General features: G+C 58.2%; 10 protein-coding genes across 10 annotated transcripts; 3 read left to right on the forward strand and 7 right to left on the reverse strand.

Annotated features, from left to right (window-relative positions):
- Nucleotides 1-384: 384 nt before the first annotated feature.
- Nucleotides 385-1,274, reverse strand: PUNSTDRAFT_69904 (WD40 repeat-like protein; the record flags this gene model as incomplete). Its single annotated transcript, XM_007384621.1, has 2 exons — nt 385-787; nt 904-1,274. Coding segments are annotated over 2 exons (774 nt in total), but the record flags the coding sequence as incomplete, so codon positions are not given.
- A 740-nt stretch (nt 1,275-2,014) lies between these two features.
- PUNSTDRAFT_69535 (uncharacterized protein) lies at nt 2,015-3,813 on the reverse strand (the record flags this gene model as incomplete). The annotated part of the gene is made up of 8 exons (XM_007384622.1): nt 2,015-2,238; nt 2,377-2,606; nt 2,656-2,748; nt 2,988-3,028; nt 3,083-3,135; nt 3,194-3,273; nt 3,334-3,491; nt 3,553-3,813. 8 exons carry the CDS (start codon nt 3,811-3,813, stop codon nt 2,015-2,017), a joined length of 1,140 nt encoding a protein of 379 aa, XP_007384684.1.
- A 193-nt stretch (nt 3,814-4,006) lies between these two features.
- Nucleotides 4,007-4,746, reverse strand: PUNSTDRAFT_53020 (uncharacterized protein). Its single transcript, XM_007384623.1, has 3 exons — nt 4,473-4,746; nt 4,200-4,417; nt 4,007-4,146 (listed from the first exon to the last, which is right to left on the reverse strand). The coding sequence occupies exons 2-3, from the start codon at nt 4,333-4,335 to the stop codon at nt 4,052-4,054; spliced, it is 231 nt and encodes a 76-aa protein (XP_007384685.1). The 5' UTR covers nt 4,336-4,417; nt 4,473-4,746; the 3' UTR covers nt 4,007-4,051.
- A 695-nt stretch (nt 4,747-5,441) lies between these two features.
- PUNSTDRAFT_36377 (DUF572-domain-containing protein) lies at nt 5,442-5,998 on the reverse strand (the record flags this gene model as incomplete). Its single annotated transcript, XM_007384624.1, has 2 exons — nt 5,442-5,700; nt 5,760-5,998. Coding segments are annotated over 2 exons (498 nt in total), but the record flags the coding sequence as incomplete, so codon positions are not given.
- A 193-nt stretch (nt 5,999-6,191) lies between these two features.
- Nucleotides 6,192-8,931, forward strand: PUNSTDRAFT_103601 (P-loop containing nucleoside triphosphate hydrolase protein; the record flags this gene model as incomplete). The annotated part of the gene is made up of 15 exons (XM_007384625.1): nt 6,192-6,345; nt 6,404-6,481; nt 6,533-6,669; nt 6,727-6,855; nt 6,915-6,973; nt 7,036-7,136; nt 7,185-7,309; nt 7,364-7,449; nt 7,502-7,634; nt 7,693-7,746; nt 7,806-8,195; nt 8,251-8,397; nt 8,452-8,473; nt 8,530-8,780; nt 8,833-8,931. 15 exons carry the CDS (start codon nt 6,192-6,194, stop codon nt 8,929-8,931), a joined length of 1,965 nt encoding a protein of 654 aa, XP_007384687.1.
- A 421-nt stretch (nt 8,932-9,352) lies between these two features.
- Nucleotides 9,353-12,014, reverse strand: PUNSTDRAFT_70280 (uncharacterized protein; the record flags this gene model as incomplete). The annotated part of the gene is made up of 9 exons (XM_007384626.1): nt 9,353-9,473; nt 9,533-9,616; nt 9,681-10,108; nt 10,175-10,485; nt 10,542-10,637; nt 10,691-10,865; nt 10,938-11,636; nt 11,686-11,886; nt 11,940-12,014. The coding sequence occupies 9 exons, from the start codon at nt 12,012-12,014 to the stop codon at nt 9,353-9,355; spliced, it is 2,190 nt and encodes a 729-aa protein (XP_007384688.1).
- Nucleotides 12,015-12,649: 635 nt separating this feature from the next.
- PUNSTDRAFT_135107 (glycoside hydrolase family 71 protein) lies at nt 12,650-14,614 on the forward strand (the record flags this gene model as incomplete). The annotated part of the gene is made up of 10 exons (XM_007384627.1): nt 12,650-12,736; nt 12,795-12,876; nt 12,935-13,179; nt 13,242-13,467; nt 13,524-13,605; nt 13,660-13,703; nt 13,848-13,990; nt 14,051-14,089; nt 14,153-14,419; nt 14,576-14,614. 10 exons carry the CDS (start codon nt 12,650-12,652, stop codon nt 14,612-14,614), a joined length of 1,254 nt encoding a protein of 417 aa, XP_007384689.1.
- A 776-nt stretch (nt 14,615-15,390) lies between these two features.
- On the reverse strand, nt 15,391-16,386 carry PUNSTDRAFT_114111 (UMP-CMP kinase; the record flags this gene model as incomplete). The annotated part of the gene is made up of 5 exons (XM_007384628.1): nt 15,391-15,489; nt 15,547-15,611; nt 15,677-16,057; nt 16,111-16,167; nt 16,224-16,386. 5 exons carry the CDS (start codon nt 16,384-16,386, stop codon nt 15,391-15,393), a joined length of 765 nt encoding a protein of 254 aa, XP_007384690.1.
- Nucleotides 16,387-16,614: 228 nt separating this feature from the next.
- PUNSTDRAFT_70465 (uncharacterized protein) lies at nt 16,615-17,963 on the forward strand (the record flags this gene model as incomplete). The annotated part of the gene is made up of 5 exons (XM_007384629.1): nt 16,615-16,731; nt 16,783-16,895; nt 16,953-17,128; nt 17,186-17,549; nt 17,618-17,963. 5 exons carry the CDS (start codon nt 16,615-16,617, stop codon nt 17,961-17,963), a joined length of 1,116 nt encoding a protein of 371 aa, XP_007384691.1.
- A 170-nt stretch (nt 17,964-18,133) lies between these two features.
- PUNSTDRAFT_126610 (uncharacterized protein) lies at nt 18,134-21,559 on the reverse strand (the record flags this gene model as incomplete). The annotated part of the gene is made up of 9 exons (XM_007384630.1): nt 18,134-19,010; nt 19,091-19,334; nt 19,420-19,479; nt 19,533-19,637; nt 19,696-21,025; nt 21,088-21,132; nt 21,187-21,251; nt 21,321-21,378; nt 21,447-21,559. 9 exons carry the CDS (start codon nt 21,557-21,559, stop codon nt 18,445-18,447), a joined length of 2,586 nt encoding a protein of 861 aa, XP_007384692.1. The 3' UTR covers nt 18,134-18,444.
- Between the last annotated feature and the right edge of the window lie 3,153 nt (nt 21,560-24,712).

The following is a 24,712-nucleotide window of genomic DNA, read 5'->3' on the forward strand; positions in this document are numbered from 1 at the left end:
GATGTTCATAGTCATTCATCTACGAGTTGCTCAGAGTACACGTCTTCATTACCCGCCCTGCGTCTCCGAGTGATAGATCATGCCAACACCCCACGTCGAGTACATGAAAGACTCGTCAATACCGCGCACATGTCCGAACATCATATTGCATTCTTGACATATCGCTGGCAGGGTACGACAAAGGCTGCCACTATCTCCCAGCCTCACTCCACTCTCGTCCAATCAGTCCAAAGCGTGCAGCTTATTGGCCTCGTAAGCCACATCCGGCTGCAATGGAAACACCGTAGACAACTGCTCGCGATACATGTATATCACGAAAATCATCGTGCTCTATGACACCACGTCACGTCAGCCACATCCACATGCAGCAGAGCGGGTGCGTACTCAAGCATTAGCCTCCATCGCTTCTACATCCCACACCTTCACAAGGTTGTCGTCGCCGCCAGAAACGACACGTTTGCCATCGGGCATGAACGCGACAGACAGGACTCCTACATGCGCCTGCCACGGCCCCACCACAGTCCTTCTCGTCTGCGCATCCCATATCCGGATCGTACCATCATACGAGCCAGAGACGATGCGGCTCCCGGTGGCATCCGGCGAGAATGCTACAGAGGTAACCGGAGCGGTGTGCCCTCGCAAGGGACCCAAAACCGTCTCACCCGTCTGCGCGTCCCAGACTCGGATTGTACTGTTGTATGAACCCGAGACGATGCGTCTGCCATCGGGTGAGTATGCAACTGCCATAACCGAGCCATCGTGAACTTCCAGCGGCTCTCGGATGGTCCTGTGCGTCTCCGCGTCCCAAATGCGGACCCTTACCGATCGGAGACGATGTGCTTGCTGTCGAGTGAGAAGGCGACGGAGTTCACCCCAGAGTCGACGGTGCATTCGCCGATGGACTGCCTTGTGTTCATGTCCCAGATTTTGAGTATGCCGTCTTGGCAACCCGAGACGATGCGCTCGCCATTGGGGGAGAATGCCACGGACCACACCGAATCCGAATGGCCGAGTAACGGCTGCCCCTCCTGTTGCCCGGTCTCAGAGTCCCATAGGCGAATGGAACGGTCGCGTGAGCCCGAAGCTAGGAGTTTTCCGTGGGGGGAGAATGCGACGGAGAACACTACATCCGTGTGGCCCATGAGTGGACCGACCATCGCTTCGCCCGTAACTGCATTCCAGATCCGAATCGTCTTGTCCCAGGAACCCGAGGCAATCCGCGAACCATCAGCGGAGACCGCAACCGAAGACACGCTGCTGTCATGGCCTTGGAGCGGCGGTAACCTCAAGTCTGTTCCTCGCGCGCAGGGTCAGCAATCGGACGCGTAGAAAACCATAATTTCGTACAATTGCAGAATACACGGTTGATCATGGCCACCGCGCGGAGTATTTGCGGATTTCCTGTGTCCGCACCAGCGAGCAGGCGCGAAATCTCAGGTGCTGTGTATTGCGTCGCGTCTGGAGGAAGAGAGCGGAATGCACTAAGAGCAAGAATCACGTCCGCGATGCGCTGCCGCTCTTCTTTCAAGTAAGTCTCGCCCTCGGGCCGTGAAGTCCTCAAGGCGCCGAATAGGTCGCTTGCCGCATTAGGGGTATCGATGATCGATTGTCTTCCATTTTCTATGATGGATGAAGATGATGGTTTCAACGCTTGCCCGGCTCACAGTTTGTGACACTCGCCTGAGGACGCTAGCGTGAAAAGAACATTACGTTGTGCTTCAGACAAGTTTCCCATCTTGAGCGTGTTCACGAGCGATACTGCACTTTGAAATATATCGCTCTCTAGCGCACTGGGCTTTCTCTTCTTGAGGGACGACGGTTCCCATTCCCAACCCTTTGGCAGGATAGCCATGGGGCGGTAAGGTTTGTTGTCAGTCCATTTATCGAGCTGGGAGAATACAGATTCGTGAATCATCTGGCCGTGCATAACTTGGCGCGCGGCACAGAGGTGAGGAGGCCTAATGAGCACATGATGCAAGATAAAGAATGTTCAATACTGCGGGATATCGTAAACTTACCAGCGTCGGGTGTGCTCGTTATCCTTGGTGGGATCATACGAAAGTCTACGAAGTGGCATGCCTTCGAGTAGTCTCCAAAACCAGTTCATCGAGTGATGAGGAGAGAAATTTTGCCATTTCCCTATGAATGGCTCCATCCGAACGCCAGACAGAAGAGCTTCGTAGGTCATCCATTGCAAAGCAGGCCCAAAGCGGTCCAGTTTCGTGTTTTCATCGTTACCTCCACCGCTTCGCATCGGGTTCAGCCTGTTAACCTGCCACATAGGATTGCGAAAAACGTACATATCAGAATGAGATCCTGCAAACCAGACTTCCTTGACGTCGCCTTGGCGCTTGTCCCTAGCGGACGGATCCGAACGACCCTTCTCGGCACTTCTATCGAGGCCGGCACTGGTAGATGGTGTATCTTGCCTGTTTGACTCAGGCTCTGTGCGTGGCCCGTGACCTCCGTTGGCATATTCGGGCAAGAATTTTACCCGGAGCTCGTCCAGAGCAAGAGCGTGACGGAAGATGCACACGTGCGTCATGCCGGTCGTGGTCTCTGGAAGACCGGGTCCACGGGCAAAGCCGATCGACGAAACCGTGTCCCTGTATGGAGTAACTCATCTGAGCAAAGTGCAGAAAAAATGTAGCTCACCAGGCTCCGACAAAATGAACATTGACGTTACGTTGGGAGAGCGCCTTTTTGAAGCGTTCGCTGAGCTCCAAGGCCTCCTCGACGTGTTTAGGGCTCCGTTTGAACCACAGGAAAGGTTTTGGTAGCGGTGACGACTTGTCAGCCACCTGCGGCGAATCTTGTTGACCGGACTCCGACGCGACGTTCTCGTCCTCCTTCTTCGCTCCAGGCTTGGCAATGTCCACTTTCCGTCCTTGACCGGCCGTAGTCGCAATGTAAAGTTCGTATGCGCTACGAACATCTAAGTGAATCCCGCCAAGAAACTAGCACCGGCCGTGGGTTATTTGACGTACAATTCTATTTGTTCATTGTTTCCTTTGTGAAGGAGGCCGACCTACGAGCATATTAGGTTATGTCTCTTCAACGTCCCTCCATAATGAATATTTACCGTCATGATCATGCCCGCAATAACGCGAATCTGATAAGCACCGCGCGAGAACCCTTATGACGAATGATGAGGACAGAACGTATAGCCGTCACGTAAGTCTGTGTGCTTCACCGAATAGATAGATCTTGTCCCCGGGCTTGTAGTTCTCGGAAAGCCATTGATACGCGCTCAGAACAATCTTTTTGAAGTTCCTGGAGTACCGAAGGTCTCGTCACAGGGTAGATACAACGGATATCAAATGCATAACTTACCAGGCGATCGCCAGATCCACCTTGTTAGTGAAGCCCTGCTTCCAATACGATGGATACCACTTCGACTCCTTCACGTATGTGCCTATGCCACTGTTGTAGTAAGTGAGCTGATTCTCGTCTTTGATGAGACGGCTGTATAGTTCGACGACATGAGAGTTCTATGGTTCGCGTCAGCACGGTTGACAGAAATGCCACGATGTTCAACGTGTCCAACCGTACCTTCTTGCCGAACTGATTAGCCGTGCCATCGATGCACACCACGAGGTTTCTCCCGGTAGCAGGGGTTGAACACTGGCACGGCCGATTCGAGGATTGATTGGCGGAGGGGAGGCCGTCCGCAACTGGACGTGTCTTGTCGACAGGTGCGGAAGGCAAATCTTCGGCGCCTATTGGAATGACTTCAATCTCGGGTGAGCGATCTGCGGTACGGGGTCCATAGGCGCCTAGCGGCTGCGATAGACCAGGGTCGGAATCAGACATGATGGTCAGGCGAAGTCTGTGCAGCGAGAGGGCGTTGACGACAGAGGAGGGCGAAGGGGCAAGCCGTGAGTGCACTCGCGTCGGTGGGTATATAATGAGCGCTGTTACAGCGTTCTCGACACGCGCTGTTCATGCCATCTGTAGGTCGATATGAGTGGAATCATCACGAGGAGACAGCGAGGCGTCGTTGGGGGTTTACGCGGCGGTCGGCGGCGGTCGGCGTGCGCATCGGTTGAAGCTATCTGAATTGGACATAGCGTCTCATGGCGGTAGCGTGTATACTACGCCGATATGGACGGGCAAATTTGGCCTCATATAGTTTAATACCGTGACCTAGGCAGTGCTCGAAGCGCGACATGAGGTTAGAGGCGTAATCATGGGCTCACCAGAAGGCATGTCAAGCAGGTCTACGCATGCATTCGGGCCTTCTCTGAGGCATATGATGAACAATAAACACGATAAACGCTCTTCCTGGGCGTGAAGAGAATGCGAAAGCTCTTTCACTCCACGCCCATGCCGCATGTCGAGGCAGGTTCGAGTGACTACCGACAAGTGATTGAACTCAGATAAGAATCCGAAGTGCGGCGCAACGGTGGGACGGCTACTAGTTTGTAGGTATGTATAAGGACGTGACCCCCAGTAGTAGCTAGGACACGGACCTGTTGAATGCACGAGCAAGTGCGACAAGGCCATCCTTTCATCTACGCGACACGGCAAGTTCCAAGTCTGGCTCGATGATAGTATGGGCTCGCACATGCTTGATTAGGAATCCGTAAGTTGGCTAGCGTTGAGGAGGCATGGATCGTGAGCCGAATGTTCCTTGATCAGTCAGCAGACACGGGTAAGCAGACGACAAAGTGACGAAGAACTCCATGCCCGATTTGCAGCATGGCAATCGCGAAACAGAACCATGGGAGAATGCTGAGATACATCCTATGTTCGTGGAATCCACTGCAGCGTTACATACATGTTTGCATGCGATGATCGACAGAAATACATACAACGACCCCAGTGGGGCATGTCGGTCAGGGACTTCGGCGATGGTTGAAACACCACCCTGTTGGACGCAGGCGCTTGATCCTCAATATATCGCATGCCACATGTTTGCAGTACGAGGGAGAACAAATCGCCAGTCATCAGACCTTGACCGCCTTGCTCTTCCCAATCTTGATCCCAAGCGATTTCTTCGCGTCCATCTTCTTCTTCTTCGCGGCGTGCAGTTCCGACACTTTGCTCGAGATGAGCTCCTTTGCAGAATCGGGAAGAAGAGCGTGAAGGTCCGGTTCGGCACCGTCCGCTTTGCGCTTGACGGTGAGCTGCCGTACTTGAGGCTGCGAAGCGGACGAGGAAGCGACGGGCGGTGTCGTGGACGGTGACGCCTCCGAGTCCGGACTTGAAGATGACTGAGCTGCCGCAGCCAGAGTTGAAGGCCCGGGACCGGCAACAGGCGCGCTGGACGAGCCCGGCAACGCTACCTTGGAGAACACCTGCCGCACGAGCTTCTCATCTTCCTCCTCCTCTTCTCTCCGTTTCCTCTCCTCCTCCGTCTCCACCTCACCCTTCCGTATCCGCGCCACCATGTCGACCTCCATCCCCGGGCCACCCTCGACGAGATCCTTGTTCGCGCGCCGCTCGTTCCGGGCGTTACGCGCGCGGATGTCCTGCAGAGCATCGAGGATGTCCATCTCGCGCTTGGAGTCAACCGTCCGGTTCTCGAGCGCCTTCATCGGGTTGTTCTCCTCCTCCTCCAGCTTAGCCAGCCGGTCGATCTCCTCCTTCTCGCCCTCCTCTCGCCACGGCTCGAAGTTGCGGGAGGCACCGTGCTCGGCGGCGTAGTCGGTGTTCTTCGGATCGGTCTTGAACGTGATCTCAGCCGAACATAATGTACTGGGTTGCAGTGAGACGGTCAGTCGGACGACGCAGCGTCAGGCTCTGGGGAAACGCACCATTTAATGTAGAACCGGAAGATCTTGATGCCATAGTAGTCCTCACCCTCGACCGTCTCCTTGCGAGCGTTGAACTTTTTGCCCTTGTAAATATACTCCCCACAAGTGTTGCAGCGCATAGAGAAGGGCGCCATGAGACGAACGACCTGCTGCTTGTTCTTCACGCCCTTGCGGCGGGGGATGAGGGACGGGTCGAAGTCCGGCGGGAAATATTTGTTGAGGACTTTGCGTTCAGCCATGTTGGATCAAGACGAAAATTCGGAAGAGAAGTCAGAGGGCGAGGAGGTCAGGAATGGGGATGGTCAACGAAGGAGGCTGAGTGACCGTCTGCGACGATCGACTCAAGTGCGCCACCGTTTGCTCGGGTTAGGGTTACAGTGCCGATTCCGGCAATCCGAAGTCGCGGCTCGGGCTCGCTTGTCTCTGCACGCCATGTCTTTGCAGTTCTGGAAACCTGGGACCGTCGGGCCCGGCAGCTCGCTCGACCGGGCGACGGAAACGGAAGAGAATGTAATCCAGTCTGCCCCCTTGTCCGGCGCCTACTCCATCCAGGCTCAGAGGGAGAGGTTGCCCATCTTCAAGCACCGTTAGTCCCAGCGTCCATCGTGCCTAGTCGTTCATATTCAGACTCGTGGCATGTGCAGGCGAGAAACTTCTGTACTGCGTAGAGACCTTTGGCGTCACGATTGTTGTCGGTCAAACGGGTTGTGGCAAGACCACTCGTGAGCATGGAAACGCGGAGGAATAGTACTCCTCACTGAACACGGCTCTAGAGCTTCCTCAGTACCTATACGAAGCCGGGTGGGCCGCGGATGGTAATGTCATAGCTTGCACACAACCTCGTCGCGTCGCGGCAACCTCGGTGGCATCGCGCGTTGCGTCTGAAGTCGGCTCTATGTTAGGAGACGAAGTATGTTCCTGCCGTCGCAAATCCGAATACAAGAGAACTCATTCAACTGTTTTCCAGGTTGGATACACCATTCGGTTTGAGGATGTCTCGTCCAAGGAACGCACGCGCATTAAGTACATGACCGACGGGATGCTCTTCCGCGAAACGCTCGTAGACCCACTTCTGAGCAAGTATAGCGTGATCATGGTGCGTTTTGACATGCATGAGATGTATACCAGACATTTACTTGACGCGAAGGACTAAAGATCGACGAAGCGCACGAACGAAGCATATACACCGATCTGCTACTGGGGATCCTCAAGAAGTGCGTTCATTTTCGTTTCGCCCTTTCCTGCCGTTTTCATGTTGATGGAAAAACAACTCCAGGATTCGACGAAAGCGGCCAGGGCTGCGTCTGATCGTGTCTTCCGCGACTCTCGATGCGTCGTCATTCCTCGACTACTTTACGGCGAATACCGTCAACAAAGGTGGGTTCTATCGCGTTACCATGTTCACCTCGTGCTTACGCGTAGTAGACAAGGAAGCAACCATTATATCATTGGAGGGACGCATGTACCCCGTGGAAGTAGCCTACCTGCAGGAACCGACACCGGACTATGTACGCAAGGCGGCGGAAGTTGCTTGGGAGATCAATTTACAGGTAGGTGGTTATGACCTGCCGGTATGTACAATTATCTGATTGATGGTTTGACAGCAAAGTCCTGGCGACGTCCTCATATTTTTGACCGGACGCGAAGAGATCGAACGATGCTTGGAGGAGTTTTCGGAGATGCTGCCGACGTGCGTTATTCCTGCACTGTGCCATGAATAGTACGCTGAGATCAACGAGCAGGTTACCTCGGCATGCCCCGAAGCTAGTGCCGCTCGCGCTTCACGCAGGACTCACCACGGAGGAACAGTTGCGCGTCTTCGAACCGACGGAGAGAGGAACACGAAAAGTGATCGTTAGTACGAACATCGCTGAGGTAACGTAATTACTCCTGTGCCTGTCTTTCTATCCTCATGTCTCTCTGGGATCTGTAGGCCAGTGTCACGATCGACGGCATCAAGTTCGTCATTGATAGCGGCTTTGTCAAGGTAAGGCCCCTTATTACTAGGTCATGAGCCCTATTGACGTATGATGACCGGTAACCCAGATTCGCACCTACAACCCAACCACCTCCCTGTCTACACTCGCAACCGTCCCGACATCCGTCGCCTCTGCTACTCAACGCGCGGGTCGTGCAGGGCGTACGTCCGCGGGTGTGTGCTACCGCCTCTACACCCAATCTGCCTTTGAGGCCCTCCCACGCACCACCCCGCCCGAGATCACGCGCACGGATCTGACGACACCGATACTCCAATTGAAGAGCCTCGGCATCGACGATTTGATGAAGTTCGAATGGGTGACCGCGCCACCGAGTGAGAGCGTGCTGCGGGCGCTGGAGGGGCTGGTGAACAGTGGGATGATAGGCGAGGACGGACGGTTGACGCCGGTCGGGGCTAAGGTCGCGGAGTGCCCGGTCGAGGTCGGCATCGCGCGAATGGTCTGCATGCTTGCAGTACAGTCGTTTTTCATCTTGCTGATCTCGGTTATGTCAGCTTTTCAATTCGAAGGAGTTCCAGTGCGGAGAAGAAATCTTGACTATCGCAGCCATGACAGCGGTGCAAGACGTGTTCGTGATCCGAGACGGTGCACAAGGGGCGCTAGATGAACTGGAAAGGCGCAAGTTCACGGCAGAAGAGGGGGTACGTATGTTCTGTCCCACTCAGCGAATATGTTGTGCTCATAGCTACGCGTAGGATCACCTCACCCTTTTGAACGGTACGCACCTTATTAGAATGTGGGATTCGATCGCCAACTTACGAATTGCCATATAGCTTACAATGCCTTCATCCGATACGGCAAAGCCTCGTCGTGGTGCAAATCGCACGCTCTCTCCTTCCGCGCCATGTCCCGCGCCGTCTCGATCCGCTCGCAGCTCAAGAAGTACATGCAGCGCTTCGACCTACCGATCAAGAGCTGCGAGGGCGACGCAAAGCGACTCAGGCGATGCTTGGTCAGCGGGTACTGGAGGAACGGCGCGCGGTGGGTCGCGGACGGGACATATCGATCTGTTCGCGGCCATCAGGTATGTGCTCAGCGCATGTCCGTACCTCTGTTGCTCACGACCCGCGCTACAGGTGCTGCATGTACATCCGAACTCCGTCTTGTTCACGCGTAAACCGAGGTCGGGGTGGGTCATATTCCACGAAATGGAGGAGACGAAGAAAACACAGTAAGAGCTCGCAGAGGTCGGGATGACGCATTTGCTGATTGCGCCTAACAGAATCCGCATCCTGACCGAGATAGAGCCTGACTGGTGAGCAGAACCGCGCCTGAATGTGGCCATCTCGCATCTGAAAACTGGATTGCACACAGGTTACTCGACTACGGTCACAAATACTACGACAAGCACAACGGAAGCAGCGTTTCCTAATCAAAGCTCCATTCTCGACGTTAGCGATGAAACAACAGCAAACATGGATGTTAATTCAAGGCGGCAGGGGCGATATTAAAGTACAAAAAAAAGAGTATATATCCGTGACAGCAGCGCGTGTCTACATTTTTATGTGCAATCGTAGCAAGGTCATTGGATCGTATAGCGCATTGTATCTCGCAACAGCGAAATGAACAAATTATTGAGCACTCATGAGCAGTCCTCTAGAACCATTTGCTGGGCTTGAGGCCAATCTTGTCTAGCACGCCCTTGAAGCTCTGGGGCACGAACGCGCCGATGGCGGTCGACCACCCGAGCTTGACCGGCGTTCCCTTGATCTCCAAGCTGGCGAAAGCATCGTCTGAGTAAAGCGACACCAGTCGAAGGACATGTCAGGAACGTACTGGTATGCGGGTCGGCCGTCGGCCACCATCTCGAGCTTCACGACGGGGTGGTCGAGATCCCTGGTGTCGACCTCGATCGCGGACCTGCAGCCCGTTCGTCATGGTCAGCAGTGAATCCACGGGAACGCCAGCCAGAGGAGTCGCTGACCACTTATAGTTGCCCACGGGGATGTACTTTAGCACCACCTCCTTCGGCACGGTCTCCTCCACCGTCTGCACCACCTCCTCCCCTTCCGCCGTCGTATTCATCACCGTCCTGAACCGCTTCACCGTCGCCTCGCTGCGCGGCTTGAGCGTGCGCACGAGCGGGACGTAGAACATGCTCAGCGGGCTCGTGCTGATCTCGAGCACCGGGTGCTGGCCGGGCGCGTCGTGTTCCGGGTTGAACTGGATCGCGCCGAACTCGTGCCGGTCGCCGGAGAGGACGACGATGTTGGGGACGGTGTGGAGGACGGAGAGGAGCGCGGCTTTCTCGGAGGGGAATCCGGCCCAGGAGTCGGTCTGGGCTTCGTACGTCCACAGGGAGGTGAAGGGCACGGAGGAGACGATGAACTTGAACGTCGCCGTGCCGTTGACCTGCGCGCAGTGGTATCGTGAGCCGTCTTTCGACGGCAAGGATTATGGGGGGGGGGGTGAACGTACCTTGGCCAGCCAGTCGTACAGCGCGGTGAGCTGCTCGTCGCCGAGCATGGTGCGCTCCTCGGGCTCGCTGTGCTCCGGGTCGGTCCGGTACGCGCGCGTGTCCATGACGAAGAACGCGACGTCGGCGTAGCGGAAGTCGTAGTAGTTCTTGCCGGGCCCTTTCACGACGGACGAGGTCGAGGCGTCGTAGTTGGCCTGGTGGTTGTAGAGGTCGTACGCGTCCGAGGCGTTCGGGAAGGGCGGCGCGGAAAAGTTGGCCTCGCCCGCGAAATTGTTGATGAACTCGTGGTCGTCGTAGACGTGGAAGATGGCTGGAGTGGAACGTCAACGCCGGGTTGAGGCTGGAGAGGTACTGGAGAGAACGCACGAAGCTGCTCGTAGACCTTGCGGAAGCTAGGCGAGTTGTAGTTGCGCCGGTACAGACGGCGGTAGGCTTCCTTGTCATCGCCGAAGTAAAGCGGTACTAGAAGTCAAGACTTTCAGCATATGGCCGCATCCTGAGGTGATCTTGCCCACCATCGGCATAGATGAAATCGCCAAGGAACAGCATAAACTCTGTAGCCGGTGGAGGGGTTGCAACCGGCGATGATGGAGCAACCGCGGTGCTAGTAGGCTTCTCCGAGCTGACGGTAGAAGCTTGAGTTGTAGACGCCTCGGTTGCAACAGTGCTCGATAAAGACGACGCCGACGTCTTAAGGTCGCTCAGCATCTCGTCGACGATGGCCGATGCCTCCTCCAAGGGATCCGCGACCTCCGCATCCACCTTGGTAGGAGGCGCCGACGTCGCAGGTCGCTTCGGCCACAGATAATCCGCGAGCAGGTCGAAACCCTTGATCGTGCGCCCCTGGAAGGGCATGTAGGGGAAGTTGGGCTTGACGCAGGAGGAGACGACGAAGCGGAAGTGCGAGCCGGCGGGGTAGCGCGGGTCGGGGAAGGTGCGGAACGCGACGGGTAACGGCGGGTAGGCGCGCGCGGTGCCGTTCAGGTGCGCGAGGCGGTACTCGTAGATCGTGGACGGGTACAGGCCGGAGAGGCGCGCGGTGGCGACCCAGTCGTGCTCGGCGGCGAGGCTCACGATCGGCCCGTCTTTCCAGCCCGCGGAGGCGTCGGGCGAGGCGGAGAGGGCGGTGGGGACCTGGCGCCATTGCACGCGGACCTCGTTCAGGCGCTCGTCGACGGCGTCGACGATGTCGGAGGCGGTGTTGTTTCCGGCGGCGGCGGGGAGGGACGCTTTGGGTGCTTTGGGCGGCGGGTAGCGGACGACGATCTTGGCGCCGTCGGGGTATACGGCGCCGACGCGGGTAAAGGTGACGTCATGGGCGGGGTCGAAGTACGGGGCGAAGGTGAGGTCGACGGCGGCGAGGAGGAAGAGGGTGTTGATGGCGAGGTTGAGCAGGCGTTGGCGCTTGACGGGGGTCGGGAGGCCGAGGAGGATGCTACGGATGGAGTCGGGCTCTTTGGGCTGAAAATACGGCAGTCAGCTTCGCCGTAAAGCTAGTGCATATATTAACGCTGCGCACCCTCGCAGTTATAGAAGGCTCCGTCTTGTGCTCCGCCGCGCCATTGCCATTTGGCTCGGCCTTCTCCTCCGCCTTGACGGGCTTTTCGTCGACCACGACGTCAAACGAGGCCGGGGCCGGCAGCAGCAGCCATGTCGCGAGGTATCCGAGATAGAGCGCGGGAAGGATTATCTCGCCGAGATGGTGGGGGAGCTATTCCGGACGTCAATATCCGACTGTGAGCGAAAGAGCTGGAGGGGACGGACCACTCGAAGAAAAAGAAAGGAGCATATCCTAAACGCATTGGAGAGGATGGTGTTTGCGTATTCAACGAGAGCCATGGCGGGCGCACTCGTCGTCGTCGTCGTTTGCGGTCAGACGGGCACTCGTTGAGGATTGATGTCATGGCTCTCCGGCGCTTGCCGGATCCTCGTCCACCTCCACCATTGCACGTCCACACGCCTGCTGGTCGAGCATCTTGATGTCATGACCAAACGTTTGTCGAATATACGGCAGGCTTGCTTTGTCCACCAGTTCTTCGACTCGGAACGCTTCAATAGGTCGACGACAAATCGGGACGGCACCTTTACGAACCGGCCCACGCCTGCCCAACGGAGAATCTTGAAGCTTCAAAATCAGCCGCCCAGACCAGAATACTCCGAGCTCACTCATGATTGCATCGCATTGGCTGTCCTGCACCTCCTTGAGGATATACACCATCAGCGCGTGACCCATTCAGAGTCACTGCCGGGTCTTCGTGTCCGCCAGAAAGAACGCTGACCAGTTCGCAGCAAACCACTAGAGCATGCGCCTTGCCGATTCCGCTGAGCGCCGAATGGTCTTCCCTCGTCGGCTGCTCCGCAAGAGCACACACTCAGCGTCATCCCTCTGATCCTGCTACCATGCTTTCGGTAGTCGATATAAGCAGCGGACAACCTCCTTGAAGCCTCTCGCCCCTCCAGGGGATATCCTCACGATGCACCAGCTCTCGGTCTCCATCGCTTTGATCCTCTGCTTAGCGGCGCAGCGTGTTCATTCCCAGCATGTCTTCGCTCATTTCATGGTGCGTTCGTTCTACTATACGATGGTCCTCCCGATCACTAAATCCGTTGCATGCCCAGGCGCAAAACTCGTATCCCTATTCTCCGTCAGACTGGCAAAGTGACATTTCTACCGCCGCGGGGATCGGTATCGACGGCTTCGGTACGACTCTCGCCCCACCTTGACCGTCTCGCGTCAGAGCACTGACCAGTTTATCCAGCACTGAACATCGCCCAGAACGACTACGAGGTCGCGAAGATCGCGGATGCATACACGGTGGCGGAGGCGATGGACCCTCCTTTTCAGCTCTTCTACTCCTTCGACGCCAGTTACAGCTGGTCCGCGAGCGACATAGTCACCATCATCTCCAACCACGCGAGCAGCCCCAGCTCGTTCAAGTACGGAGACGCGCTGCTGGTCTCCACTTATAGCGGCGAGCAATATGGCAACGACTTCTGGACCGGGGTGAGAGCTCGCCCATTGCGCCTTGCAGAAACGCGCGGTTTCCCTGATGGTGCTATTTGCAGATAAAGCAGACCTTGGCGGACGACGGCATCACCGTCACGTTCGCCCCCGCGTTCACCAGCTACAGGGATCCGAGCCTCGCGAGCCAGCTCCTGAGCGACTTCCCGGTCATCGACGGCTTCTTCAACTGGTGGTCCTGGCCCCAAGACGTGCCGGACAACTTGACGACCGCCACCGATGTCGCGTACCAGGCCGCGATCCAGCAGCGCAGCGGGCCGTACATCATGTGTGAGCGTGTGCATCGTACCGTCGTTCTCGTACTTCGCCGACGAGGGTTCGGGCAGCGGTTTCGCCTTGGCAATTCAAGAATCTGGGCACGAGCGATACGGACTGGGTGGAGCAGAGCGACTACCTCTGGTTGTATAGGTGATCCGACCTCTTCATAGTCTTCAGGTGCTCGTGCTAAACTCCGTCTTCTAGATGGCAGCAAGCTATCGATCTCAAGCCAGACATCGTTGAGATAGGTAAAAACATACTTTTCTGACGAATAGACACACTTCTGACTGAACGCTTGCGACAGTGACTTGGAACGACTATGCCGAGTCACGCACGTAGTCGCCCGCGTTCTCCGCGTTGACCCCAGGAGAGTTGATTCGCTGTTTCGTCAGACTACATCGGTGAGATCAACCCGAACGTCGATCTCGGCGACGACGCACCCAACTACGTCGACGGGTTCCCGCACTCCGCCTGGAGAAACGTCGCGCAGTACTTCATCTCGTGGTACAAGACGGGCTCCGCCCCCGCCGTCTCAGTGCGTTCCCTCTGCGTCTTCTGCCTTTCTTATCGCTGACCCCGTCTCTGCTTTTTCCAGGATGACCAGATAGTATTCTGGTATAGGGCTCATCCGAAGGTCTGACGCCGCCCCCGTCCTGACAACACATAACCATGCTCACGCCTACGTGCCGATTTCCAGGTCGCCGCCTGCCCGGGCCTCCTCCCGCGCAACGCCGACTACCCCGCCGACGCCGTCTTCGCGCTCGCGCTCCTGAAGACGCCGTCCACGATCACGCTCGACATCGGCTCGAACCACTACCAGTGGGACGCCCAACCGGGCGCGAGCATGGGCGCCGTCCCGTTCCCGACCGAGGACGCCCAGATCCCGTACTTCCAGATCATCCAGGGCGGGACCAAGGTCAAGGACGGGTACGGGTCCGTGTACGTCACGCAGACGGATTGCAACGTGCGTATTTTTTTCTTTGTCTCCTCTTTCGATTTATTTCCTTCTTCCCTGGGAACGCGACGAACCTGGGGGAGTTGGCATCGGACGTTTCGTTTGTTTGTGGCGCCAACGTCTCTCGGCTCCGTCGCTGATCGCTGGCATGATTGATTGTTGCAGTACTACAATTTCAACCCGTTCGTCGGCCTCATCGCATAGACAGGCGTGGGCCGGGTTCATGCGGGACGGCGATTCCGATACTTACATCAACGTGCGGCCTTCGGATCTGTTATCGCTGTTTCTGTCACGCTGTAGTCAAGAATGGAAATAAATGTTCGGTCTCCCGCCGTCCAAGCCAACACTCCGTGTGTCTCGGCTATCTCGCTACCCGGTACCGGGTCCCTGCTACAATGTAACGGACAGCCGTTATCTGGAAACGTTATCTGCCTTGGGTCAGCAATGTCAGAAAGTTAATCAACCCGACGATGCAGGTTTATGATCGCCGGAGATACAAGGCACGAACACCACAGGGGCACGCTCCCGGCGGCGAAGCCCTCGATAACCCTCGATGTAATGTCTCAGATGGGGAGCTCAAAGGTTAAGCGGTCGCTGATGCACCCGGCTCTTCCATATTTCGCTATGAGACACAATAGCCCCGTGTGCGCAGCATTCCGAGTTGAAGTCCACCTGCTCAATTGACTTTCGATCAGCAATGAGCAAGAGTAGATCCGATGCGCAAAGGCCGTCGTCTAGCCATCGTGGAGACTGAGACAAAGCTTACGGTGCTCGGTGCACACGGGGCCCTTCGAACCGCGTGGTTCTCGACAGGGGCAAGATTACCTGGGCGAAATCTCATCTCATCTAGATCGGAAAAACAGTGGAGTACGCGAGGGGTCGCTTTCCATGAAGAAGTTGTCCATTATTCAGCCACTATTTGTGCCGATTGCATGTGGTGTCTAAGAGCAAGCTCGTGGCCGTGGGCGTTAATCGGACCATCAGAGCGTCATGTTTCTAGAAACCTCTCCTGCTAGCAGCTTCAGGACGACGGCGCGCGCATTCTCGTACACCTCGTCGACGGAGGGCGAGCTGTCGATCTGCAAATGATGTGGGACGGTAAGCGAACGGAATAGAGATCTCGAGCGCAGACTGACCTCGGCGACTATGCCCAGCTTGTTGTAGTGTTCGATGACAGGCATCGTCGTGTTCTTGTACGTCTCTGCGGATCCCAGTAAGCAATGATCACCGAAGTCTGGGGGGCGAGATTTGATTGCGAGCGCTTACGGAAACGCTTCTTGATGCTTTCCTCATTATCATCCTCCCGTCCGCTGGTCTCCCCTCTCTTCAGTAATCGCTTCAACATCACCTCCTCCGTCGTCGTGAAGAACAGGACCAGGCTCGCGGGGCACACGTCTTCGTCAAAGGCGAGCGCTTGGTCCATCTTCCGCGGGAAGCCGTCGATCAAGAACCGGCCCTTCCCGTCAACCCAGGCGTCGCCAGTGCCAGGCTGGTCCGTCCTCTCCTGGAGCGCGGCGTGCATCGCGTTCTCGAGGAGCTTGATGGTGACCTCCATCGGGACGACTTTGCCCTCTCTGATGCACGTCTGGATCAGTTCCTTGTACTCGGAGCCCTCGCGATTCTGTTCGGCGCGGAGGAGGTCACCGGCTATGATGTGAAAGCATGAGGATTGCATAACATGCTAGTTGAGGGGTATTTACCAGAAAGATGGCAAAAATGGAACTCCTCGACAAGTTTGGCGCATTGCGTGCCTTTGCCTAACTAGACGTATCAGCATCTAGGAGTAAATGTGTAGCATACACACGAGAAGCACCTGCTCCGGGACCACCGAGGACGTACAGTACGGTGATCTTCTTGCTGTCAAAGACAGTCTGCTTCGTAGACGCGGTAGGCGGAGCGCCCTCAGACGCTGGCGACTGGCCCTCCTCCTTGCGCAGGTGGAGTGCCTCCGCGATCTTGTCGATGATGGCCGGCATGTGGTCGGAATGTATTCAAGCGTCCTCCTTCCTTCGGGGCGGGATGAGCGGGTTGTCGGCCTGCCTAGGTAACGCGGACGCGGGCGTCGTCTGTTCGCGATGTTTGGCGAGCGCAAAGAAGGAGGCGGCGCTGGCGGCGATGAGGCCGATGAGCACGAACGGGTTCGGGCCCTTGCTGGGCTGTGGCATACAGAAGGGGGAGCGGTCACGTCGCGTCTGCCAGCCACCATGGACCTCCGCTTCCGGCATCCCACCACCGTGCACCGCGTCCGCGCTTGCCTCGCCGACGACGCACACGATCTCGTCGCCGTTGCCGGCGAGCATTCCGTCGACGTCATCCAAGTCGTGAGTCGCGTCGCGTCTGCACGTCAACTGCAACAATGATCTTTCTTGCAGGCCGATACAGGCTTTACCCAGATCGCGTCGTTTCACATCGGGACCAGCGTAACCGCTTTAGCATGGTCCCCACGGACAGTATCTCCTTCGAGAAGCGACCGTTGGCTCTTGGAGTGCGTTCAGATCATGATATACTCGCGAAACCATCCGCTGATACTCGCCACTTTCAGGATAGCAGTAGCAAGCGCCGATTTTGGGCTTCATCTCCTCACCAAGTCTCCTGAAGACGACGAACACGTCTTTCCCTTTGGCGGCGGCCTCAGCGGACACCATGGCAAAGTTACGGACATGGCGTTCTGCGGTGGCACAGGCGAGGACGCCTGGCGCTACGTCGCCACAGTCTCCGGTGCGTTCTCCGACCCGGTCGTGATCATCACTCCCTCCGCTCACGCCTCCTCGCCAGACGACAGAATGATGATGGTCTGGGACCTCTACCCGAACGTCGACATCGGCTCCACCTCGGGCGGCTCGCAGGACGACGGCTGGTCGCCGCCCCCGCGCCGACAGCCCACCGCGCTCGTGATCAACTTCGCTCACCCGCTGACGTCCATCAGCGCGCACCCGTCGTCGAACAAGGAGTTCCTCGTCGCCGACTGCCGCGGCTCGATTTTCGTCACCGACTGGCGGCGGGATCCCTACGCGGAGGACGGCCCGGAGCCGTGGCGCGGAGCCAGCGTCGTCGAACTCGTCGAGCCCCGCGCTCTCGCAAATACCGCGCAGCCCTCCCCGGACGGGTCCGTCGCGTGGCACCGGAGCAGCGCCGAGTTGTAAGCTCCGTTCCGTACCTCAGCGCCAGGTTCCGCCGCTCATCTAAAAAAAATGAAAAAAATTACAGCGTCGGCGCCGCGTTCGGCCCCACCTTCGCCATCTACGACCTGTCTGCGCTGAACGGCGGCAAGCCGACCGCGTCGGGGACCGCCTTCCCAGAGGGCGCAGGTCAGTTCCGGTGGTGCCCCACCTTCCCGGACTACTTTGCCATCTCCTCCTCGCCGGCCTCTGCCAAGGGGGCCACCATCCACCTGTACAACACGCAGTACGTGCACACGCCGCCCAGCGCCCTGTCCGTCGCGCCCCGCCCGCACAAGATTCGCGACTTTGACTTCCTCGCATTGCCGGGCATACCGCGGATCGCTGCAGCGGTGGGCAGGGAGGTGATCATATTTCCCATAGGAATGGAGTGATCAGTGCCCCTATCTTCTCGTCGAGGGCGATGCATGGAGCTCGCCAAAAATGCGTTATGTACTGCTGAATGAACCAATCTTCTCGGTCGTCGTTTTGGCGGGCAATAAGCATGATTTCTATCATTGCAATAGTGTAGCGACGCGAATGTTGTACACGTTGGAGATGGATAACGAGGGAAAAAAATACGAGACGATTCGAGCGAGACGAGACGGGGGGAAAAAATGGTACGAAGTGCGACTTGCGACGATAAGAGGGGACGATCGATGTGCATGAATAGGAAACACGCCTGCTGCCCCGCATATTAATACGTGGATGGCTAATGTTCACAGAGGAGACTATAATGAGCGCGCAAGGGCGAGCAGGCGGAACGACGACGACAAAGAAAAATAGACGGTTAACAGGGGGGAGGCGCGGCGACGTTAGGTGGCATGTAGCGATAGATTTTTCGACGCTTTCGATTATACGCGGAGTTCCGTGTCATCACATCGCGTGGCCCATGTGCGCTGGCGGAACGTGCTGGTGATGATGCTGGTGCATCTGGTAATGCGCCGCCGCCGAGCTATGATGCTGCTGCATAGGTGGCGGCGGTGGCGGCGGCGGCGGCGCGTACGATGCCATGCGAGGATCGCCATAATGCGGCGGCATGCCGCGGACGCCCTCGGCCGTCGCCATCGCCGTCGCGGGCCCGGAGCTCTCGACGCCCTCGCCAAAGCCGAGCTCGCGGAACATGTTCCGCCAGTAGTGCGCGTCGAGCTCCGAGTGGTGCGGCGGCGCTTGGGCGCCGTTCGCGTAGTGCGCGTACATCGCGTACGCCGACGGATGCGCCTTCACGTCCTCCATCGGTCCGTACGACGACGACGACGACGACGAGGCGTCGTGCAGACCGCCAGGACCCGCCCCGCCCGGCGCGGACGGGTGCGCAGGCAGGTGCGGCGAGGCCGGGAAGTGGAAGTTGTGCTCGTGCGCCTGGGACACCATCGTCTGGGGATACATCTGCGGCGGGCTGTGCAACACGGGACCCGGACCGGAGGTGCCCGGAGCGGAGGCTACAAAAGACAATAAGACGAAAAAAGAGTTCAGGGTCGGCCGCCATTGCATCTGAGTGCGGGGGCGAGAAGAAGCGCACCATGCATCCTGGTATCGATCGGCGGGAGGGCGCTCACGGGGCGTTCCTTCTCGGTCTGCCGCGCCTTGAAGATATCGTTCGCGATAAGGCTACGAAGGAAGCGCGCGTGCGCGGCGGCGGAGGTAGACGCAGGCGAAAGCTGGGACGCCTCCGAGTACGCGTCCGCGGTCTTGGCGATGTTCGAGTAAATTTCGTTCGTCGCGCCCTCATGAAGCTCGGCGAGCGTGTTGGAGCTCCGCATCAACTGAATTGAAGAAAAAAAAAAGCATCAGAACGCGCGATCAGCGGAGGCCGAGTGGGTCGGAGGGCGAGAAGAAGGTGTTACCTACCTTGAGCAAGAAGACGGCCGAGTACGCTGTCATGACCGTGATGGATTCCTGTCCATAACGCTGAAAAGGACGTGTGAGGCAAGAATGATGGAAGGATGTGGCGTGACACCTACGAGAATCTGCATGGATGCGAACTCCTTGACGACGATTTGCAAGCTCTCGATCGCGCTGGTAAAGCATGCGGAGAGCGCTTGCAAGCTGGGCACCGCGCGGCTCGTCTGTAATCCAGCATAAGCTACCTTTAGTCAATACAGTAAAGTGAGATAAATTACTCACGGGACTCATGCTCGCCTGAATACCAAAGCTGTTGAGGAACAGCCGGACGTGCAACCTGAAAAAGCTCAGGATCGAAAAATGGAACGATTCACCGCCGGCGCGGCGCATCTCATGCTGCCAGGTGTCCATCCACTGCGTGAGCTTGCCGTTGCAGTTCCTGAGCAAGACCTCGTAATTCACGTCCGAGTGGGACGTGTTGCCGGAGCCACCCTTGTGGAGGTAGAACACGTCCGTCGTCTCGCCCGCGATGCGGCGAAGCTGGACGAAGGCGGCGACGATGACGTCCTCCGGGCGGATCGGCGAGCCGCCTTCTTCGTGCCAGGTCGCCGAGTGGCGGACGAGGTCGTCCTCGGGGAGCATCCACTGGCGGCCGGTCTGCATGCTCAGGCTGCGGTCGTGGACGAAGAGGACGAGGTAGGTGCGCTCGCGGTTGCGGCGCTCTCGCAGCGCAAACTCGGTTTCGCCGTGCAGGTGGCGGGCGGGCACGTAGCGGTTGAGGCCGAGCTCGACCGCCATGCGGCAGGCGTAGCCGATGTAGGTCCACGTCCGGGTGTCGTCCGGCTCCTTCCAGTACGTGAGGCAGGCGAAGGCCTGGACGACCTCGACGCTCTTCCAGCCCTCGGCGAACGCGCGGACGGCCATCTCCTGCGCGAGCTTCTGGACCTGGCGGTAGAGCTCGGGCTTGAAAAACTTGCAGCCGGCCATGAGGAGGACGGTGAAGAGGAACGGCGAGCGGGAGCGGACGTAGGTGACCGAGTGCAGGGCTGGGTCGAAGAGGCAGATGAACGGGTTGAAGCGGAGAAAGATGAGGTCGAAGAGCGTCGTCGCGTCGTGCAGGGTCAGGAGGCCGGCGTCGATGGGGTCGGCGGGGCTGTTAGACGCCGAGGACATGGCGCGCGGGGCGGGGTAGCCGCCCGGCGACTGCTCGCCCTGGGCGTGGGCGGACGCGATCGATTGAGGTTGGGAGGGCGGCTGCGAGTCCGGGTTGAGGATGGTGCTGAAGAACGAGTGCCGCTGGTTTTCCTTCCGGATGAGGCGGTCGGGGAACATGCCGCGCTCGGCGGCCTCCGCCTCGTCGTCTTCCTCCTCGCGGGCGGGCGCGTAGCCGTCGCTGGAGACGATGCCCAGCGGTGGGAGCTCGTTGGACGGGAAGAGGGTCGAGCTGGATGAGCCGTATGGGTCCGAGGGGCGGAGGGCGCGGTAGGACGGGTCGCTCAGCGTCGGCGAACCGGCGCGCGCGTACTGGGACGACTCGGCGATGGACTGCTTGGCCTTGGCGGTGTTGAGGCCTTTTTCGAGGCGTCGCAGCATCTTGGAGGCCTCGGAGAGTCTGTGTACGCGACGTGAGCGCTTAGGTATAATATTGCCTGGTATGGGGGGGCATATACGTACTTGGAGCCCGGCTTGCGTCCCCGGCGGTGTTTTTCGAACACGCAGCTGGAAGCGACGTGAACAAAGAAGGGGGAGGGCGTTGGGCGGAAAAAGACCTACTCGACGCCGGCACGCTTGCAGCGCTGGCATTTACCCTCTCCGTCTTCGGCGCCGACGCATTTCATCTGTCACGCGGAGCAAGAAAGGCGGTGGGTTATCGCGGGCGCCTAGGGCGGTATGAAAGGGCCACGCACCTTGGCTGCGCGACATACTGTGCAGGCTCTCGCGCCGCGAACGACGGGGGGCTTGGACCTGTGCGGACGAAACACGGAGGGCATGAGCAAAAAAGCAGAGGGCGGTGTGAGACAGGGACGACGGACGACTTGGGCTGGTCGTCGGCGAGGTCATCGACGACAGAGGGTTTGTCCTCGGCGACGGGGCTCTGGGACGGGTACGAGTGCTGCTGGTGCTGGCTGAAGGACGAGGAGTCCATGTGGCGGCGTGGGGAGGGGACAGGGGGAGGGCAAGGGGGGCTTCAGCTGGGAGGGCGGCAACCAAATAGGTCGGGGGGGATTGACCGGAGGGGCGGATGATGACCGCAGAGTGCAAGCTCAATTAGCCGGCGCGCGCGGCCGGCCTCTATCACGCACATTCCCGCCCCCTTCGGACGTCGGAGCGCAGAACCAGGGCCGGCACAAGGATGGACGCCGTGCCCCTAGCCTGGGGTCTGCGCATTGCTGGCTTACGTCTCCAACTACATCCAGCGATGGCCGGGCGGTCATGCGCCCGGCAGAGGAGGCGCTGGGGCTGCACGCCAAGCTCGATCCGTCCTCGCCACGCCCACGACCAGCGACGAACGCCCCAGCCGCTGCCTCGACGACGGCTTCGGTGCGATAACAGCGCGTCGCCCGGCTCGCACACCGGTCACGTCACGCCCCCACATGCACGCCTGCCTGCGCCCAGGCACGCCCGACTCATCTCCACCGTCCCGGCGACCGCGTCATCCAAGGTTCGGCCAGCAAAACGTTGTGCGATGGCCTGCTGCACATGGACCACGGAAATCGCGTTCGCTTGCGCGCGCCTCCCCGGGCTGCCGCGGCCCTGGGACAGCACGCTGCGTTTGGCGCTGGAAACCAACCAGATCAATCTGCGCTCCAAGATCTGTGACCACCGTAGGCGTATGAATTGCCTCTGTTCGCGGTCTGCTTCCGGTGGGAGCACAGAAGCAGCGATCCCCAGCCGAGCACCATCATTTCTCTCGCACCAACAACGACTGCATTCCGACCTCACGTCCGCATCGCCCAGACCGTTCATCCGTCATCGAACCCCGGCGAGTTGCCCGATTACAACCATGCCCATTCTGATCCCCAGCTCGTCGATTAGACCAGCAGCCGTAAACGCCGGAGGGTTCACCCTCGCTATCCTTTACCGCAACCCAAACACGTCCGGCAACGATAACACACCCAACGACCACGTCGGTCACCAAAAGCCCGATATAGCTGCTCGTTACCGAAGAACGTCATGTTACATACAGCCTCGTTGCTCCGGATCCCGGGCGCGCTTTGCTAATGCGCCCCATTATTACTTGCCGCATCATGCTTCTAGTCCCGGCCCAAAGCACACCCCACCCACCAGATTCTCGTCTCGTTCCCGACGGACGCCACGACGCCACCGTACACGATCATGTATACGCGCCTTCTCTCGCCAAACGGGGCAACCCTCCAAAGTGTCCAGTTCGCGGTCCTCCACCCACATGTTTTTGTCAACGACGCGCATATACGAGGGAACTGCCACCGCGCAGGAGCGTCTAGCACCGATCGCTCTCACCCCTCTCCAAAGCAGTCCGTGAACCCGCGCCGCGAGGATCCCCGATTCCCATCCCACACACATAACTGTACCCTGACGCGCACGCAAACCAACCCACCGTCACGCCGACGAGACCCGAACCAAGAAGGAAGGTCGAGGGTGCTTTGCCAGGGGCTTCAACCTTCCGTTTCGGGCGACGCCCACGCTTTGATGCTTCCGCTCAGACCGCATCCTTCAACCCTGCGCTCGATCTGTCCATCAAGATCCTTCTCTCGCCTCACCCGGCTCTCTCTGGCAACGGGCAACATACGGCATCCTTGTGGTGTGTTGACACGGTGCGAGATAGAGAGGCGCCCCCTTTTGATCGCCAGGTCTCTCCGCCGCGGGGCAACACCTCGGCGTACATCCACCCGTCGAAATATTCTGCGTTCGGGACTATCTATCCGCACGCGCGAAACACGGGCGCGATACACCGGCATCTCCCGCTCCGCGCATCGTGCCGAGCGCTGAAACAAAAGGAGGAAGAGAGAAACGAGAGAGAGAGAGAGAAAAGATTAAAAGCAATTCCCGGTGTCTCCTTGACGATCCCGCTCAGAACTCTCTCCCCGCACGAGTAACAAACTAGGACCCCCGTTAATACAGTTAAAGGTCGGAATATTCGCTGACCCAAAATGAGTCGTATTGTCGGCAATTTTCTGCTTCCATCGGCACGTTTTTGTCGGCAAATATTCCGACATCGGGCCTGCGGCGCCCATTTCGTCCGCGCTCTATTCCGGCATCGTGGGAATTAATGGCTATATCTGGGCTGTTCCTCTCCGGGCCTCGATGGTTCGATCCTTTTGTCGACAAATATTCCGACCTTGGTTTGTCGCTCCGAACGGATGTCGTCAAAATTATTCCGGCCTGCGGCGCCCTCAGACGTGCTTTTGTCGGCAATTATTCCGACGTACGGCCCTTTTCAGGGCCCAAAATGTCGTCGGAATATTCTAACATTAAACCGTATTAACGGGGGTCCTAACAAACTCTGCGTACTTATTTTCCGTTGCCTTATCCGCGCGCGAATCCGCTCCGAGTCCCCGAATTCTTCCCGGCCGATCAGCGCAGGATGATGGCACGCCAGTACAGAACATCCGCACGCAATAAACAATGGACAAAGACCCGCCCCCACAGCCGTACTCCTCCTTGTGCGTTCGTCGCGGCGACACCGCTCGAGCAGTCGGCGCAATACGCCGTAACGGCATGCGCACCCTTCGATCCTGCGTCTCTCGTCACGCTTACCGGTGGTGTACGCTCACCATCGCGATTCCCAAGGTCTCTCTCTCTGTCCCGCATCACGGTGGCGTCCAATCTTACGATCCCCACTCGGCCAAGAGAGAGGAAGGATCACAGCCCGAACCTTCCCATCCGGATAACCCAGCATCTGGTATCCTGCCTACTCTGCCCGTCCCGCGGCACCGGCCGACTCATCCACCGCGCTCGCTCGATAAGCACAAGCGCAATCGGTCGTATCTCGTATCTCCACATATCCATCTTGGTTATATGCAGTACCCGGTCCCGCCAGGTGGCTGGCTGCCAGTGCTGCCTCCATCTAACTCTAGCGGCGTTGGAACGGGGGGCGTGGCCGTCGTCGCTCTTTCGGCTTAACGCCTGCCGCAATCCCCGCATGGTGCTCGCACATACACGCTCGCACATACGACCGCACGTGGCAATGCGAGTATACATATATACACGCATGTATATATAGCGCGGCAGCGAGATTGAACCGATTCGGGCCGCTAGACTTCCTCTATTTTTTCCGTTTTGTGTTTGCGCCGGAACCCCCCCCCCCCCCCCCCCCACC

The sequence above is a fragment of the Punctularia strigosozonata genome (assembly GCF_000264995.1).
Source record: "Punctularia strigosozonata HHB-11173 SS5 unplaced genomic scaffold PUNSTscaffold_8, whole genome shotgun sequence".
Lineage (NCBI taxonomy): Eukaryota > Fungi > Basidiomycota > Agaricomycetes > Corticiales > Punctulariaceae > Punctularia > Punctularia strigosozonata.

Excerpts from the sequence above, each read along its gene's own strand:
- PUNSTDRAFT_53020 (XM_007384623.1), bottom strand. The coding sequence starts at position 4,335 with ATGCGGCATGGGCGTGGAGTGAAAGAGCTTTCGCATTCTCTTCACGCC. Across the intron at positions 4,147-4,199 it reads CCTGCTTGACATGCCTTCTG|GTCACGGTATTAAACTATAT; the intron begins GTGAGCCCATGA and ends AGCACTGCCTAG.